This window comes from Panthera leo, chromosome D4, assembly GCF_018350215.1.
Source record: "Panthera leo isolate Ple1 chromosome D4, P.leo_Ple1_pat1.1, whole genome shotgun sequence".
In the NCBI taxonomy this organism is placed as follows: Eukaryota; Metazoa; Chordata; class Mammalia; order Carnivora; family Felidae; genus Panthera; species Panthera leo.
Window position 1 is genome coordinate 25,310,044 of NC_056691.1, and position 18,802 is coordinate 25,328,845.

The window sequence follows — 18,802 nt, forward strand, 5'->3', positions numbered from 1 at the left end:
CAGTATCTTCCAGAATTAAAAAAAAAAAAAAAATTAACGTTTATTTATTTCTGAGAGACAGAGAGAGACAGAACAAGCAGGGGAGGGGAGGGAGACACAGATCTGAAGCAGGCTCCAGGCCCTGAACTGTCAACACAAAGCCCGATGTGGGTTCGAACCCATGAACTATGAGATTGTGGCCTGAGCCAAAGTCAGGCGCTCAACTGACTGAGCCACCCAGGTGCCCCAGTATCTTACAGAATTTTATTATTTTTTTTAATTTATTTTTTAATTTTTAATTTTTTTAATTTAAATTTTATTTTTAAAATTTACATCCAAATTAGCATACAGTGCAACAATGATTTCAGGGGTAGATTCCTTAGTGCCCCTTACCCATTTAGGCCATCCTCCTTCCCACGACCTCTCCAGTAACCCTCTGTTTGTTCTCCATATTTAAGAGTCTCTTATGTTTTGCTCCCCTCCCTGTTTTTATATTATTTTTGCTTCCCTTCCCTTGTGTTCATCTATTCTGTGTCTTAAAGTCCTAATATGAGTGAAGTCATATGATATTTGTCTTTCTCTGACTAATTTCGCTTAGCATAATACCCTCTAGTTCCATCCACGTAGTTACAAATGGCAAGATTTCATTCTTTTTGATTGATGATTAATACTCCATTGTATATATATACCACATCTTCTTTATCCATTCATCCATCGATGGGCATTTGGGCTCTTTCCATACTTTGGCTATTGTTGATAGTACTGCTGTAAACATTGGGGTGCATGCGTCCTTTCAAAACAGCATACCTGTATCCCTTGGATAAATAACTAGTAGCACAATTGCTGGGTCGTGGGGTAGTTCTATTTGTAATTAAAAAAATTTTTTTTTAATGTTTATTTATTTTTGAGAGAGAGAGACAGAGACAGAGTGCAAGCAGGGGAGGAGCAGAGAGAGAGGGAGACACAGAATCCGAAGCAGGCTCCAGGCTCCAAGCTGTGAGCATGGAACCTGATGCGGGGCTCGAACTCATTAACTGTGAGATCATGACCTGAGCTGAAGTCAGACGCTTAACTGACTGAGCTACCCAGGCGCCCCTGTAATTTTTTTTTATGTTTATTTTGTTTTATTTTATTTTTGAGAGAGACAGAGCATGAGTCAGGGAGGGGCAGAGAGAGAGGGAGACACAGAATCAGAAGCAGGCTCCAGGCTCTGAGCTGTCAGCACAGAGCCTGATGCAGGGTTCGAACTCACAAACCGTGAGATCATAACCTGAGCTGAAGTCGGTCGCTCAACCAACTGAGCCACCCACGCGCCCCTCTATTTGTAATTTTTTGAGGAACCTCCATACTGTTTTTCAGAGTGGCTGCACCAGCTTGCATTCCCACCAGCAGTGCAAAAGAGATCCTCTTTCTCTGCATCCTCACCAACATCTGTTGTTGCCTGAGTTGTTAGCCATTCTGACAGGTGTGAAGGGGTAGCTCATTGTGGTTTTGATTTGTATTTCCCTGATGATGAGTGATGTTGAGCATTTTTTCATGTGTCGGTTGTCCATCTGGATGTCTTCTTTGGAGGAGTGTCTATTCATGTCTTTTGCCCATTTCTTCACTGGATTATTTGTTTTTTGGGTGTTGAGTTTGATAAGTTCTTTATAGATTTTTGGTTACTAACCCTTTATCTGATATGTCGTTTGCAGATTATCTTCTCCCATTCCATTGGTTGCTTTTTAGTTTTGCTGATAGTTTCCTTCGCTGTGCAGAAGCTTTTTATTTTGATGAGGTCCCAATAGTTCATTTTTGCTTTTGTTTCCCTTGCCTCTGGAGATGGGTTGAGTAAGAAGTTGCTGTGGCCAAGGTCAAAGAGGTTTTTACGTGCTTTCTCCTCAAGGATTTTGATGGCTTCCTGTCTTACATTGAGGTCTTTCATCCATTTTGAGTTTATTTTTGTGTATGGTGTAAGAAAATGGTCCAGGTTCATTTTTCTGCATGTCGCTGTCCAGTTTTCCCAGCACCACTTGCTGAAGAGACTGTCTTTATTCCATTGGATATTCTTTCCTGCTTTGTCAAAGATTAGTTAGTCATATGTCTGTGGGTCCATTTCTGGGTTCTCTATTCTGTTCCATTGATCGGAGTTTCTGTTTTTGTGCCAGTACCATACGTCTTGATGATTACAGCTTTGTAGTACAGTTTGAAGTCTGGGATTGTGATGCCTCCAGCTTTGGTTTTCTTTTTCAAGATTGCTTTGGCTATTTGGGGTCTTTTGTGGTTCCATACAAATTTTAGGATTGTGTTTTCTAGCTCTGTGAAGAATGCTGATGTTATTTTGATAGGGATTGCATCGAGCATGTAGATTGCTTTGGGTAGTACTGACATTTTAACAATATTTGTTCTTCCCATCCAGGAGCATGGAATATTTTTCCATTTGTTGGTGTCTTCTTCAATTTCTTTCATAAGCTTTCTATAGTTTTCAGTGTGTAGATTTTTCATCTCTTTGGTTAGATTTATTCCTAGGTATCTTATGGTTTTTGGTGCAACTAAATGGGATCGATTCCTTCATTTCTCTGTCTGTTGCTTCATTGTTGGTGTATAGGAATGCAACCGATTTCTGTGCATTGATTTTATATCCTGCAACTTTGCTGAATTCATGAATCAGTTTTAGCAGCTTTTGGTGGTATCTTTTAGGTTTTCCATATAGAATATCATGTCATCTGCAAAGAGTGAAAGTTTGACCTCCTCCTGGCTTATTTGGATGCCTTTTATTTCTTTGTGTTGTCTGATTGCTGAGGCTAAGATTTCCAATACTATGTTGAATAACAGTGGTGAGAGTGGACATAACCAGTCTTGTTTCTGACCTTAGGGGGAAAGCTCTCAGTTTTTCCTCATTGAGGATGATATTAGTGTTGGGGTTTCATATATGGATTTTATGATCTCAAGGTATGATGCTTCTTTCTCTAGTTTCTTGAGGGTTTTTATTAAGAAACGATCTTGTATTTTGTCGAATGCTTTCTCTACATCTATTGAGAGGATCATATGGTTCTTGTCCTTTCTTTTATTGATATGATGAATTATATTGAGTGTTTTGCGGATATTGAACCAGCCCTGCATCCCAGATATAAATCCCACTTGGTCGTGGTGAATAATTTTTTTAATGTATTGTTGGATCCGGTTGGCTAATACCTTGTTGAGGATTTTTGCATCCATGTTCATCAGGGAAATTGGTCTATAGTTCTCCTTTTTAGTGGGGTCTCTGTCTGGTTTTGGAATCCAGGTGATGTTGGCTTCATAGAAAGAGTTTGGAAGTTTTCCTTCCATTTCTATTTTTGGGAACAGCTTCAAGAGAATAGGTGTTAACTCTTCCTTCAATGTTTGGTAGGATTCCCCTGGAAATCCATCTGGCCCTGACTCTTGTTTTTTTGGGAGATTTTTGATTACTAATTTGATTTCTTTACTGGTTATGGGTCTGTTCAAATTTTCTATTTCTTCCTGTTTCAGTTTTGGTAGTGTATATGTTTCTAGGTATTTGTCCATTTCTTCCAGATTGCCCATTTCATTGGCATATAATTGCTTATAATGTTCTTTTATTGTTGTTTTTGTTTCTGCTGTGTTGGTTGTGATCTCTCCTCTTTCATTCTTGATTTTATTTATTTCAGTCCTTTCCTTTTTCTTTTTGATCAAACTGGCTACTGGTTTATCAATTTTGTTAATTCTTTCAAAGAACCAGCTTCTGGTTTCATTGATTTGTTCTATTGTTTTTTTTGGTTTTGATAGCATTAATTTCTGCTGTAATCTTTGTTATTTCCTGTCTTCTGCTCTTTTGGGTTTTATTTGCTGTTCTTTTTCCAGCTCCTTAAGGTGTAAGTTTAGGTTGTGTATCTGAGATCTTTCTTCCTTCTTTAGGAAGGCCTGGATTGCTATATACGTTCCTCTTATGACCGCCTTTGCTGTGTCCCAGAGGTTCTGGATTGTGGTATTACCATTTTCATTGACTTCCATATACTTTTTAATTTCTTCTTTAACTGCTGGTTAGTCCATTCATTCTTTAGTAGGATGTTCTTCAGTCTCCAAGTATTTGTTACCTTTCCAATTTTTTTCTTGTGGTTGATTTCAAGTTTCATGGCGTTGTGGTCTGAAAAGATGCATGTTATGGTCTTGATCTTTTTGTACTTGCTGAGGGCTGATTTGTGTCCCAGTATGTGATCTATTCTGGAGAACGTTCCATGTGCACTGGAGAAGAATGTATATTCTGGTGTTTTAGGATGAAATGTTTTGAATATATCTGTTAAGTCTATCTGGTCCAGTGTGTCATTCAAAGCCACTGTTTCCTTGTTGATTTTTTGATTAGATGATCTGTCCATTGTTGTAAGTAGAGTGTTGAAGTCCCCTACTATTATGGTATTATTATCAATGAGTTTCTTTATGTATGTGATTCATTGATTTGTATATTTGCATTCTTCCACATTTGGAGCATACATGTTTGCAATTGTTAGGTCTTCTTGGTGGATAGACCCCTTAATTATGATATAATGCCCTTCTGCATCCCTTGATACAGTCTTTATTTTAAAGTCTAGATTGTCTGATATAAGTATGGCTAGTCTGGCCTTCTTTTGTTGACCATTAGCATGATAGATGGTTCTCCATCTCCTTACTTTCAATATGAAGGCGTCTTTAGGTCTAAAGTGGTCTCTTGTAAACAGCAGATAGATGGATCTTGTTTTCTTATCCATTCTGTTACCCTATGTCTTTTGATTGGAGCATTTAGACCATTGAAATTTAGAGTGAATACTAAAAGATATGAATGTGTTGCCATTATGTTGCTTGCAGAGTTGGAGTTTCTGGTGGTGTTTCTGGTCCTTTCTAGTCTCTGTTGCTTTTGTTATGTATGTATGTATGTATGTATGTATTTACTTTTTAATTTTTTCTCCCCTCAGAGAGTCCCTCTAAACATTTCTTGCAGGGCTGGCTTAGTGGTCACAAACTCCTTTAATTTTTGTTTGTCTGGGAAACTTTTAATCTCTCCTTCTAGTTTGAATGACAGTCTTGCTGGGTAAAGAGTTCTTGGTTGCATATTTTTCTGATTCAGCACATTGAATATATCCTGCCACTCCTTTCTGGCCTGCCAAGTTTCTGTGGATAGATCTGCTGGAAACCTGATCTGTCTTCCCTTGTAAGTTAAGGACTTTTTTTCCCTTGCTGCTTTCATGATTCTTTCCTTGCCTGAGTATTTTGTGAATTTGACTATGATATGCCTTGTTGATGGTCAGTTTTTGTTGAATCTACTGGGATTCCTCTGTGCTTCCTGGATTTTGATGTCTGTATCTTTCCCCAGGTTAGGAAAGTTTTCTGCTATGATTTGCTCACATCACCCTTCCTTTTTCTCACTCTTCCATTTCTGGGACCCCTATGATTCTGATGTTGTTCTTTTTTAATGAGTCACTGATTTCTCTGATTCTTAAATACGGCTCTTTTGCCTTAGTCTCCCTCTTTTTTTTCTGCTTCATTATTTTCCATAAGTTTGTTCTCTATATCTTGATTGTCTGTTCTGTCTCATCCATCCTTGCCACTGTGGCATCCATTGGAGATTGCAGCTCAGTTATAGCATTTTTTATTTAATCCTGACTAGCTTTTACTTCTTTTATCTCCACAGAAAGGGATTCTAATCTAGTTTTGACTCCAGGTAGTATTCTTATTGTTGTGATTCTAAATTCTGGTTCAGACGTCTTGCTTGTATCTGTGTTGGTTAAGTCCCTGGTTGTTGTTTCTTCCTGCTATTTCTTTCGGGGTGAATTCCTTTATTTAGTCATTTTGAAGGGAGAAAAGGAATTAATGGGTAAAGCAATTAAAATTAAAAAAATTAAAATTAAAAAATTAAAAGCAACACACACATACAAATTAAATAAATGATCCTAATCCTAGGTGTGTTTTGGTCTGGGTGTTGAAAGGGGCTTGATAGATTAGAGAAAAAAGGGGAAAGAAAGAAAAAAAGAGGAAATCATTTGAAAATTTGAAAATGAGTACACTGAAGTAGAATAAAATGAAATGATGGAAGTAAAATAGAATTTGAAAAAATTTACACAAAGGTATAAAATATAGTAGAAAAAAATTAAAGAAAAATATTTTTAATAAAAATTCAAAATAAAAATTTTTTTCTCTCTCTGTATTCAAGAAAAAGAAAAGAAATGAAAAAGAGAAAAAAGAAAAAAATAAAATTGAATAGATGGACTGGTGAACAGACTGAAATATGATTGAAATTACTTCATTTTCCCCTAGAAGTTAAACTATGAATTGCTTTACAGTCCATGAACTAAGCAGGTGGAGCGACTTGTGTTCCTGAAAAGCGAGGTTAGCCCAGTTGGGCAGAGCTTAGTGTAACATCTCCTTTCTCCACTAGATGGCACTGCTAGCCTACTGGGGCAGATTGTTGTGGCGCTTGTAGGTGTGTATGCGCATGCGAGGGAGTGGTGAAAATGGTGTCACCCGGCTACCCAGTCTTCAGCACCAGAACTCTGCTCTCCCTGATCAGCAATCGAGCACCTGTCCTTTTTCCTCAGCTTCTGTACACTCCCCGCCTTTACACAATCTGTGACCAAGTCCCAGGCAGCACCTCCCTCTTGAGTTTTATCTCAAATGCGGCTGTTTTTCCCGACCCCTCACTTCTGGGGGACTGCGGCTTTGACCTGTTCTGCCCCTCTGTGGGAGGATCTCACTGAGCAATGGCCAGGTGCCGGCCACACCCAGGAACATTGCAGGACCATGCTGCTGCCGATGCCTAGTGATTGTGGCCGGGTGCCAGCCTGCCCCAGAAAAAGTTCACATGACTGTGTGGCAGAAGCGTTTCAGGAATTATGGAAAATCACAACACACATCTGGCACCAGGCTTCACCCTTAAGGACCTTGTTCCAGCACCAGTGAATGTGGGTGTTCTCCCGGGTCCACTGGGGCCTTGCCTTTGGGGGATCCACACATCCTCTACCAGGTGTCCTTTCATCAGGGGAACTGCCTCTCCCCGTGTGGCCTGAAGAACCCCGGACTCCACTCTGCTCCTGGGGATTCACCCTTCTGACCAGAACACTGCCAGGTACTGAGCTGCAGCGTTTCAGACTCTGCGCTCCCCCTGTTTATACAGTCTTAATGGAACTTAAACCCTCTCCTTTCTCTTTTCTCCCTTTTTAGTTCAGTCCCTGTGGCTGTTCCACTTTTCCACTTTCTCTCCAGCTACTTTGGGGGGGGGGTGCCTTTTCCGTATTCTTCCCCTGCCCCATCTCAGTCCTCTCTCCTCTTGCAAAAACAGCTCTCTGCCCTCTGTGGCTTGTCTCTCCCCCAGTTCACCTCTCCTCACTGAGTACCTGCTGAGTTCTGTGGTTCAGGTTGTGCAGATTGTTGTGTTAATCCTCAGGTCAGTTTTCTAGGTGTGCAGGATAGTTTAGTGTTGATCTGGTTGTATTTCATGGATGGGAGGCACACAAAAAACTTCCATGCTGTTCTGCCATCTTGGCTCCTCCCCCAGAATTTTAAATGTATGTGCAAGTTTCAGCAATTCCATTTCTAGAGATTTCTCCTATGAGTATGCTGTGTTAAGTGACACATGTAGATACTATTTACTGCAGCTTTTTTTTTCTTGCAAAAGATGGGATACAACATAAATAGAAGACTACTGAATAAATTATAGTATCCATATGATATGTACAAAGGAATGAAATCTGTATGTAGTAATTTAGAAAGTGCCCTAGAATATATATTTTTAATTTTTAAAGGATTTTTAAAGTGTATTTATTTATTTTGAGAGAGAGAGAGTGCTTGAGTGGGGTAGGGGCAGAGAGAGACAGAGAGAGATTCCAAGCAGGCTCCACTGTCAGCACAGAGCCTGACGCGAGGCTTGATCCCGTGAACTGTGAGATGGTGACCTGAGCTGAAATCAAGAATTGGATGTTCAACCGACTGAGCCACCCAGGTGTCCCCTTAGAATATATTATTAAGTAAGAAAGAGCTAGGTACAGAACAGTGTGCATAGTATGCTGTCATTTGTGAATCACGAGTACAGGGAGTTGACCCCTCTCCCAGCAATGGAGAATCCAGGAGGTGCTCTCCTGGGCACCTTGAGTAGATAGAACACACGATTCTGGTCCTGCTTTTGCTGGTGAAATTGCTGGTCCTCCCCTACCTGGGTGAACAGACCTAGATCCTCAGGGACTCATGCAGTGCTCACCCTTCTCCCTCACCATCAGCATGCCTGTGCCCACCTGTAGTGGTGAGAGCCATACTTTTTGATTCTTTGTAGATGAAGACTTCTTTCCTCCTGGACGTGGGCCTAAAGATTGTTGGGAGTTAGCGTTCACACTTACTTTTGTTTTATTCATACTCGATTAGTCTGTGTTGGCATTTATAGAAGCCCACTGAAGAAATAGAGAAATGGCTTTCAGTTCCACATTTGGAACTGGAAAATTCATCTTTAATCAGATAAAGATAAGCTGGTATGTCATACACCAAGGGTTTTTACAAAGTGGGTACCAGTGATCAGTGTATGAAATCCCGACAAGCCCAGGCTTGCTTTCATGTTTCAACTACCTTCTCGATTGCTAGCATAATCTGAGATTTTGATTACAGGTAGACTAGCTTTGTATGGAAAATATGTTGTCCAATCAAAGATTGATCATTTGGCCTTGCCTTGAGGCTTAGCAGAAGATGAGAAGCATTCTTTTGGGAGATAAGTCTCTATGTGTCTGTAGCATTTCTGTATGTCTTGAGAGGCAGTCACTGTGAATTTGTGCCAAGATTTGACTACAAGAATGTTCATTGCAAATGTGTTACTAATCATGAAACATGGGCAACATCCACTATGGCCAATCATTGGAGATAGATTAAATTATGGTACAGTCATATAATGGAATGCCTTGCAGCTATTTAAAAATGACGAGGTAGAAGAAAAGTTAACAACATTCAAAAGTGTTCATGATATATTAAGGGGAGAAAAGCTGTCCTCAAAATAAATCACAATAGTGATCTCATTTCAAAAGTATTACACACACACACACACATGCGCGCGCACACACACACACACACACACACACACAGAATGTCTATACACCACGGATTATTAGCACTTGTTATATTTTTGTGATATGGGTAAAGTTTTTATTTTTTCTTGAGATTATGAATATTTTTCTAAAACAAATATGATTGCTTTTGCAATAAAGCATCTAATAAAAGATGTTTTGAGAATGAATAGATGCAAAAATGTCTGTGAATGCTTTTTCTGGTTCAGCTGCAGTGTCTGATGCAGGAACCCACCTCCAGAACCTGAATCTCTTTTTGTCCTTCCAGGCCCTTGTGGGTACTGGCCAGTTGCTGGGGAAACTCTCTGGATCTCTGCCCTGTTCCTTGCTATTGATGTCTGGAAAATGTCTGTGCCATCCACCTGAGCAGAGACACTTGTAAAAACTTCTAACCTGAATATATCCTCCCACCCCCACCTCAAGCATATTCCTGGTATTCCTGTTAAGTGGGAGGAGAAAACATTTAAGAAATTTATTTCATTTTCAGGTCATCTAGATGGCAAGCCCCCTGCCAATTTCAGGTGGAATTCGATTGAATTCTTTCTGAAATCTCCAGTAGCTTTTGAGAAAGAACTTTCTTGAGTGTCCAGCTGCAGCTTCCTGGGAGCACATGGTGCCTGTTTGAGAACCTTGGAGTCCGTTGCTATGGAAACAATAATCAAGTCAGATTGCCACAGGAGGACCTCTCCTGAGTCCCCAAGAACATATTGTTTCCTTCTGTTTGGTTCTGTTTGGTCCAAGTAGACACAGAAACCTTCACTTTCTGGATAACCTGTTTCCATGGCCAGGCATTGATGAATGGATGGTCAAAGAGAGCAAATCATTCTTAACTCTTTGTGGTGTCCTTCTCAGAAAGGTCAGATTGTATTTTGATGGGTGAATTCTAATGAGAAATAGAGTCTTTGTTTTGCACAAGTGCTTTAAGAGCTGGCCAACCTTTCCCATCAATGGGATTAAATTTATTATAGCTCCTAAGTAACAAATATGTCAGCTGATGGATGCTTCTGTAACTTGCAAGCTGCTGGAGCCAGAATCTGCTATGGTATGATCAGAGTTCACCTTGCATGCTCATCAGGCTTTCCTACCGTACTTTCAAGATATGTGGTATTTTTACAGTTCATATATATACCCACATATATACATATACATATACATATACTTTTTTTTATTTATTAAAAAAATTTTAAGTTTATTTTTGAGAGAACCAGGGAGAGATAGAGAGAGAGAGAGAGAGAGAGAGAGAGAGAGAGCCCAGGCAGGGGAGGGGCAGATAGAGTGAGAGAGGGAAAATCCCAGGCCGGCTGTGGGCTGTCAGTGCAGAACCCCACATGGGACTTGAACTCGCAAACTATAAGATCATGACTTGAGCTGAAATCAAGAGTCAGATGCTTAACCGAGTGAGCCCCTCATTTGTATTTTTAATTCATATTCCAGCACTATAGTTCTATGAGGTCAAATGCTAATGTAAATTTTACTTTTATTTGAGACTTAGAAAAGCCGAGTGAATTTTCTCAAAATGCAGTACGGTGAAAGTACCATTATGTAGCGTAGCCTCAAGCAAACCAACACTTTCTTCAGCCAAGAGGTCACTTGGTGCTCTAGCTTCCCTGTTATTCCCTTCCGAAGCTCCATCATCACTGATCTTCCAGTCTGTGACCTGAAGCCAACCATCTTGAAAATCCCCGTGAAGAACAACATATAAATAAAAAGACTCAGCAAGATTATGAGGGAGAGAAAGGGCGATAAGGAGCAAACCAACCCCCATGTGGCTAAACAATGCCTTCTTCACATTCCAATTTATATTTCCTAAGCTTAAAGTCTTTTGAAACACCTAAGAATGTGTGGCAAATGGAAGCTTTTTTTTTTTTCCAAAAATGTGTATTCTGCAAAAACTGAAAACAACCTAAATGTCCATCAGGAGCAGAATGGACAGATAAATAGTGGTACATTCATACGATGTAATGACAACAATAAAAGAGTGGCCCACTAGATAAAGCTAAAATACCTTATGCTGAAGCGAGAGACAAGCAGGCATTTGCTGTGTGATTCCATTTATATGAAGTTCCATCTGAGCTGTTTATCTGAACCAATCTTGGGAGGGGGAAAAGAAAATCCGGCTTTTCTGGGAGGGGTGGGTAGATTCCCAGGGAACTTTCTGAAATCATGGAAACATGCTCCATCTTGATTGGGATGATAGCCACACAGGTGCATCTGTTTGTCAAAACTCATCAAACTGTACACTTAGAATCTGTGCATTTACCATATATATATTATACTTCAATGACGAAAAGGAGTGTATTTTATAGCCTTTCTCAGGGAGGCATTCTTCTAAGTGCTTTACATGACTTAACTCATTTACTTGTCATAAAAAATATGGGGGAGGAGATAGGTTGATTTTGATTTTACAGATGGGGAAAATGAGGCATAGAGAGGTCATTGGAATTTCTAAGGTAATGGAACAAGTGTCCAGGGCCAGGGTTTGAACCCTGGCAGTTCAGCTCCAGAGGTGGATTCTTAGCTGCTGAAACATACTCCCTCCCACCCCTGTCAGCAGCACCAACTGGCTTGTTGTTTTCCATTTTCTATAAGAGCTTTTCCAAATCCAATAGCAGAACAGTTGCTCATTTAAGCACAAGGAATCTGGCTGTTTAAAATACACCTATTTATATTGGGGATTAGGATTTTTTAAAATTTGCTAAAAAAATTTTTTTTTTTGAAGTGGGGATTAGGATGCTTTTAACGATTCCATTTAGCTTCAACATAGGAAACATTAGTAAATAGTAGACTGGCCTTGCAGGTTATCAGGAAGGCCAGGCTCCTGAACTTGGCTTGCTAATCATCGTACCATACAGTGTTACAAGACAAGCAAACAAGACGTACCTGATGTTGCCAACAGATGGAATATGAAAGTGATTCAGGCATTGAGCTTGAAAGAAGACTTATCCAGTTTAGTTTGTTACAACTTACGGTAGTTTATCATAAAGAGAAAAATTAGCCATGACACCAAAGTGTTAACTGTGGCTAACTATGGGGACTACATAGAGGTTGGAAGAAAGTTTCCAATCTCTCAGTCATACACTTGCATACCATTTGCAATTTTTATCACGAGTATGAATTTTTGATGAGATTTTTAAAAGTTTTTAAAAGTGATCCAATTAACTGTTCCTGCTTATGTGAAAGTCAGCCATTTGGCTGACCTTTGTCATTGTTTATTCAATGCATGAGAAGATATTTATTGAATGTCTGCTAGATGCTAGGTGCTAGGTATTGGAGATACACATAGGAATTGATAGTCTAGTGGACAGACAGACATATGGGCAAACAATTATGGAATGAGGTGGATAGTCTGCAGTTGAAGGGACTTAGATTAGACCAAGGAATACTGCCCCCAACTCTCCTCTTAGCCATTATAATCTACGGGTTTGGTGACTCTAATGTGACTGGGGTAGGGGGTGGCTAGAGGAGATGGAAACATTTCTGAATGACCTAGGATTCTACAATCCTCTTATTTTATGGAAATTACTGGAAGCATGCCCAGCACATGGAAGATGTAGGGCTGATCCTGCATATTAACATAGCTTGCAAGTCATAGGTTTTTCCCTAATCTTGGTTTCTCATGGTAAAGTGGCTGGTTGTCCATTGCCAGAGGACTATATTAAGAGGTTGTCATTTAAATGCTTTTCTCTCTTCTGTGATTACAGGCTGTATCCCCACTATTAGAAACTTGTCCTCCCATTTTGCAAAAGGCATAATGTGTAAAAGGGGATGGCTTGGTGCAGACTCATTGTTTATTTTCTAGAGTCCCTTGAAATGAAAATGCCAAGTAGTCCACTAATGACTGAGGTTGAAATTAATCACTCTACATCCAGAGGTCAATCACATTGCCTTGTAGTATAAAAGGAAACATAATTATCATAAGCTTATGCTGTCTTAAGGTCCAGAAAAAGAAGGGCTAAGTGTATACTTTCCTTCCTGCCTGACCTTAAAACATTTTTCAAAATTAAGTAACAGGTTGTAAAAAAGTAGCTTTTCTCAGGACCATATGGTTCATTAGCACCATATGGTGCACCTGTTCCAGACATTTCTTAAGTCCTGTGCTCCTGCCTATTTAAAATGTGAACGATTGCCTCCCCTTCCCGGCCTCCAGTACACTTAGGGTAGTTCCTGGCACACTGTGTCCGTCAATACCTCCTTTACAAGCAGGGCTGATTTGGGAATTGTTCTGTAATTGGAAGTCAGTCTCACTGGGCAAGTGTACACTTTAAGCCCTTCACAGTGGCCTACCAGCCTCATGAAACTACAGAAATATAAAGCAATGAGTTGGGAGCATTTGCAAAATGAATGCATGTTAGTAATCTGGGTAGTTACGGAGACCTTCTCACTCAGACTTCACTGCTTGGGTATACTGATTTTACCAATGGAATATAAAAAAAATCAAAGAAAATTCTCCATACCCCATGGCTACAATTTATTCTTTGCTGGGACTATAAGGCCTCCGCAGGCCCAGAGAATTTGTTTGGAACCATAGTTTCTGGATTGGTGAGAGAAATGCCATTTCTGGTTCCCTCTCCTTTTGCAAACCGACGGAAAATGAGAATAAGCAGCAGAAAAGCAAACTTTCATTTTCATTAAAAGTAGGAAATACTCATAGCTGGACCCACAATACTGTGTTTAAAAAAGGGCTTTCAGGGGCGCCTGGATGGCTCAGTTGGTTAAGTGTCCAGCTTTGGCTTAGGTCATGATCTCACCGCTCATGAGTTCAAGCCCCACATAGGGCTTTGTGCTGACAGCTCAGGGCCTGGAGCCTGCTTTGGATTCTGTCTCCCTCTCTCTCTGCCCCTCCCCCACTTGCTCTCTCTCTCTCTCTCTCTCTCTCTCTCTGTCTCTCTCTCTCTGTCTCTCTCTCCTCAAATATAAATAAAAACATTTGAAAAAAAGGGCTTTCAGATTAGTGAAAGCTGTATTGGGGTCAAGATAGACACAGAGAGAAGTCTGGGGACTTCAAATTTCATGGGCAGACTAGACAGAGTGTAGAATTCTTCAAAATAGATGTCACAGCCTTGTCTTGAAAGAAGCTCGGGGTGCATAGATTCACAGCAACATGCTGTCAGCATTGAGTGACCTCAGACAACAATTGAATGAACATATAGGAAGCATACAGATGTCCCAACTTTGCCATCTTAGAGGACTATGGGTAGGTTAGTGTAGGACAAACCAGGAGGAACAAACAGCCCTCTAGCTTTTATGTTTGCCAAAGAAGAGTGGAGACATCACCATGTACCAAAAATTCCATGAAGTGGTTTCACTGGGAGGAGGGAAACTTTCAACCAGTCCCGAGCCATTCAACATGGACAGGGGATTGATAAGGTTTCTGGATGCAACAAGTCCAAAGTGGTCACCAACTCGTTCGTCTGGTCCGTACCCTTATTATTCTTTCTCATATGACTCAGGAATAATATGCCCTCCTCAGTTCAAGGATGGAAAGTATTAAAAAAGAAATCCGCATGAGATTTATGTGAACATGTAGCATTTGACAAGAAATATCACACCTACACACAGAGGTAGATGAATAAAACACATTGGAAAGATTATATCACAAAGCAGGTAAAAGTCAAGACAACATATTTCTCCAAGAAGCAATCTGGCAACATATACTAACACCAAATATATGTGGCACTTTAGTGGACCTAGAAAACCATCTTATAGAATTGCACTGTCTAATATGGTAGCTACTAATAATTGAATTGTGGAACTATTTCATATGTGGAACTGAGGAACTAAAATTTTACTTTAACAACTGATACTCATTTCAGTTATTGGAAAGCTTTTGAGTGTGTTTGGAACAATTTGGGTGTATGCATTTCCTTTTCAACTGTAAATTTTATGGAATCTAAATACAGACCGAGTATTGCCAATGAAAATATAGTGTCTTAGTGTATGCTCTAGGTATAAAATATATACTAGATTTTAAAGGCTTAGTTCAATAAAAAGAATATAAAATAATTCATTAAAATGATAATATCATGGATATATTGGGTCAAATACATTATTAAAATTAATCTTACCAGTTTCTTTGTACATTTTTAAAGTGGTCACTAGAAAATTTTATATCACATGTGACTTCCATTATACTTCTGTCAGATAGCACTGCTATAGAATAAAATCACTAATATGCAAAGTAAGTGGGCAGATACGATTCAAAGTAGTCCTCAAACAAAATCAAACCCCCAAAGTGGATCCTTGTCCTGAACGGAGTGGTTAATGCAGATACATAATATGTCAAGGAATATTATGATGCCTTTGAAAAAAATTATTAAAGTTTTGCCAGTGGACTTGAATATTCACAAAGTATTATTATAGAAGAAAAGTAAACTATAGAGAAATGTGAGTAGCTCCAGTATGGTAAAATCCTCAATGATAGATATGTTTATAAAATATGACCCGAACGTGAAAGGAAAGTACAGAAAGCTATCTATCAGGTTATCTAACTAGGGTTACCCATGTGTGGTAGGCCAGAGACAGGGAAGAGGAGGGAAGGAGAAAGAAAATAAGATATTTAACTCTCTCTCTCTCTCACAGACACACCACACACACACACACACACACACGTGGGAAGGGAAGGCTAGAGCTAGAACTATATATAATAACTTGGTAGGAATGTCCAAAGTATATTGCCAAGTGAAAAGAAGTTGAAGGTGATATGTAAGTAGACTCATTCTAGCTATGTAGAAGCAACAACTCCTCAACACTCTTATGTGTGTTTGAAGAAAGGTCTGTGTGTGTTTGTCCCTTTTTATTACAAATGGGTATTACATTCTGCACTTGAAAAAAGAAGACTTGAAAAAACAGGACAGTGAGGATTAAGTTTTCCTTGAAATAAAAGAGTTTGGAGAAGAGCCATCAACATCCAAAGAACGATAATGGCAACAGGTGGACTTTGCAAATTAGTTGGCCAGAGAGGCACGCTAGAAACAACAAATCTCTTTGAGAAGGAATAAGAAGAGAGTGTCAGGAATAAAACAACATAGGAAAATACAAAGAATTAAAATGAGGAAAAAAAGAGTTAGAAAAACAATAGTCATAGTAGACCAGAGAGAACCAACATATGAATAACTGGCACCCTTGACGTACTACATCACGGGCTTTTATGAAGGGTGACACAAAAACACAGAGAGCAGAGGGAAAAGTCATGCAAATATGTTTTCCTAAAATAAAGTCTAAATTTTGCAAGGGCACATGAGTTCCAAGAATAATTTGATACAAATGATCAATAGTTATAAATATCCTAGTATATTATACTTAAGATAAAGAGTCTTTTCAGGGCACCTGGGTGGTTCAGTAGGTTAAGTGCCTGACTTTCTCTCAGGTCTTGGAGCCTGGAGCCTGCTTCAGATTCTGTGTCTCCTTCTCTCTCTGTCCCCTGCCCCCCCTCACACTCTCTCTCTTTCTCTGTCAAAAATAAATAAACATTAAAAAAAATTTAAGAATCCTTTGGGTATTTAATTTCATCCTTTACCACCACCGCCACACACACACACACACACACACACACACACACACCCCAAGGTATTTACATATATATTTCAAAAAATTGTGCATGAACAAGAAAGAAAGCATAAATAAAATAAATTACTTCAGGTATTCCCAAACCTTTTCCCGCATTTTTTCTTACTTGTAAATCACCTTTTGGCTCAGTCATTGGTGTTTGTGTTTCCTCACACAATGTGGTCTTTGAGCTATTAAGAGAATTGGCAATGAGCATTTCATTAAAGAGCACCCTGCCATTGACTCTGGATTCTTCTTCTGACACATATCAAATCTCAGAACCCATTAAGGTTCTTCTTTGATACTCAGTAAGCGACTTTGATGCTGATTCTTTCCTGGTTAAGGGAAGTATTGGTGGAAGGGTTTCAATAACCAGGAATTATTCCTCTTCTCAAATGGTCCTTAAGTGGCCTTTGGAATGAAAAGTAGTGCCATTTTCCAGTGTTGTCACCAGTAACATAACCAAATTTATGCATGAGTAGGCTTTCAGTTACACTCTATAACATGTTGATACATTGAAGAGAGACATGGAAATCATGCATCCACATAGTATATCATGTTGTTTCTTCAAAATACTCACTATCCCTCCCGAGGACAGGATAATTCATCCATAACCATTGACATTGTGCTTGTCATATGATTAACTTCAGGTAATGGAAGGTAGTAGAAGTGAAGGGTTCTCCCTAGCAGAAAATTTAAGGGCCACCTTTCCCCCCTGTCCCAGTATACCCCACATAGTGGCTGCTCCTTTAGCCTGTGTTCTGGAAGTGAAGACAACATGAAATACAGCCCAAATCGACCCTCCATAAGCATATGGTGTGAGGGGAAAAATAAACTTGTAAGTCACCACGGTTTTTGGCTTATTTGTTATTACACCATAGTTTGGGGGTAAGCTGACTGGTCTAACTAAGCACATGGGATTTAAAACCTGGTTTTAGAATGGTCTAAATGTAATCCTGGTGCACTCTTGATTTCTGTAGGACCTCCCCAGGGCAGGCAATGACTGGGTGATAAACGATTCTCCATGTGAGATTCAAGGTCCAGGTGAATGCAGTGACCTCCCCTGAGATGTTTGAGAAGTGAGCCACTCTGGGTGTGGCTGAGCCATACTCCCGTTGTCATGAGCAACCATTTATATCTGTATTCTGGTCAAACTATCATAAAATTCTAGGGTCAGAAAACATCTCTGGGACTGGAGACACATCTTGAGATATCATAGTGGTTGTCAGTGGGGAAGGGTCTGGGGAAGGGAGGGCCGGAGAGGGGGATGATGCTGGAGATCTGCAGTGTTCATTCCTGTTTTTCTTCTTTCCAATGAAAGCTGATTCCATGATGGGACTTTCCATCTGTGAAGAACAGTTTTTCTTTTCCTCCCCAAAGTAGAAAATTCAGCAACTGTACCTAGAGTTCTGTTGGAGAAGTAGCTGAACTCAAAATGCATTAGGGATCCAACTGCAGTTCAGTGTTGGTGGAGTCAGCAATATGCAGCAGCCCCTTAAAGAAGTCAAGGTGTGGTTTCCTCCTGGGATGACGTCACCAGGACCATTGACAATAGTGCTGGTGGAAAGTGGAATAAAACAGTTAGTTGAGTCTTTGAAGACAGAGACAGTAGATGAGCAGAAGATGACACATTAAAAGTAGCAAAGGGCAGGAAGCTGATTTCTTCCCTCACATTCAGGTTAGGGTGGATTAAGGACAGAGGCACCAGAGAATTAGTTTTTGACTCTGAAATCCTGTTTGGACTCAAGGATTCCCCCTCTGTCTTCCAGAATAAACAAAGAATCAATCCTCATAAAACACCTGCACCTTAAGAAGGGCACCTAGGGTAGGGATATTGATTTTTCAGATAGAAACTATAGAGGGTGAGAGTGGCCAGTAAGGGTCACTGGTGGTCCGTCATGCACTGTAGCCCAACATCATCACTGTCACCATGTCGTCAGGACAGCCTGCACGGCTTGATCCCCTTGAAAGAGAGGCAGTGCCAGCTAGCTAGTCAAGGGCATGGGCTCTGTGGGCAGAAAAACCTAAATTTTGTATCTTGATTGTGCTTACATTCATTTTGCTTGGGAAAGTGGTAGAGCCTTCTCCAGCCCCAATTTTATCAAACACTAAAAAGAGCAATAGTTCCTAACTTATGCTGTGGTTTCAAGGTTTAAGTGAGAGAATTCATACAAAGTGCCTATCGCAAAGCTGGGGCATAAGAAATGCTTGCGCAGCACTAGCTAGTATTA

At 39.9% G+C, this 18,802-nt stretch overlaps 1 protein-coding gene across 2 annotated transcripts in view; it reads right to left on the reverse strand.

The window, feature by feature from the left end:
* Nucleotides 1-10,404: 10,404 nt before the first annotated feature.
* Nucleotides 10,405-18,802, reverse strand: part of SLC28A3 (solute carrier family 28 member 3) — a 59,576-nt gene continuing 51,178 nt past the window's right edge. The window contains exons 18-19 of one of the 2 annotated variants that reach the window (XM_042913833.1): nt 17,973-18,128; nt 10,405-10,708 (exon numbers count right to left, since the gene is read on the reverse strand). In XM_042913833.1, coding sequence (XP_042769767.1) covers nt 18,002-18,128 — 127 coding nt within the window. In that variant the 3' untranslated portion in view covers nt 10,405-10,708; nt 17,973-18,001. Of the gene's footprint in view, nt 10,709-16,631; nt 18,129-18,802 lie in introns of those variants that run through there. The other variant, XM_042913832.1, reaches the window with a different exon arrangement.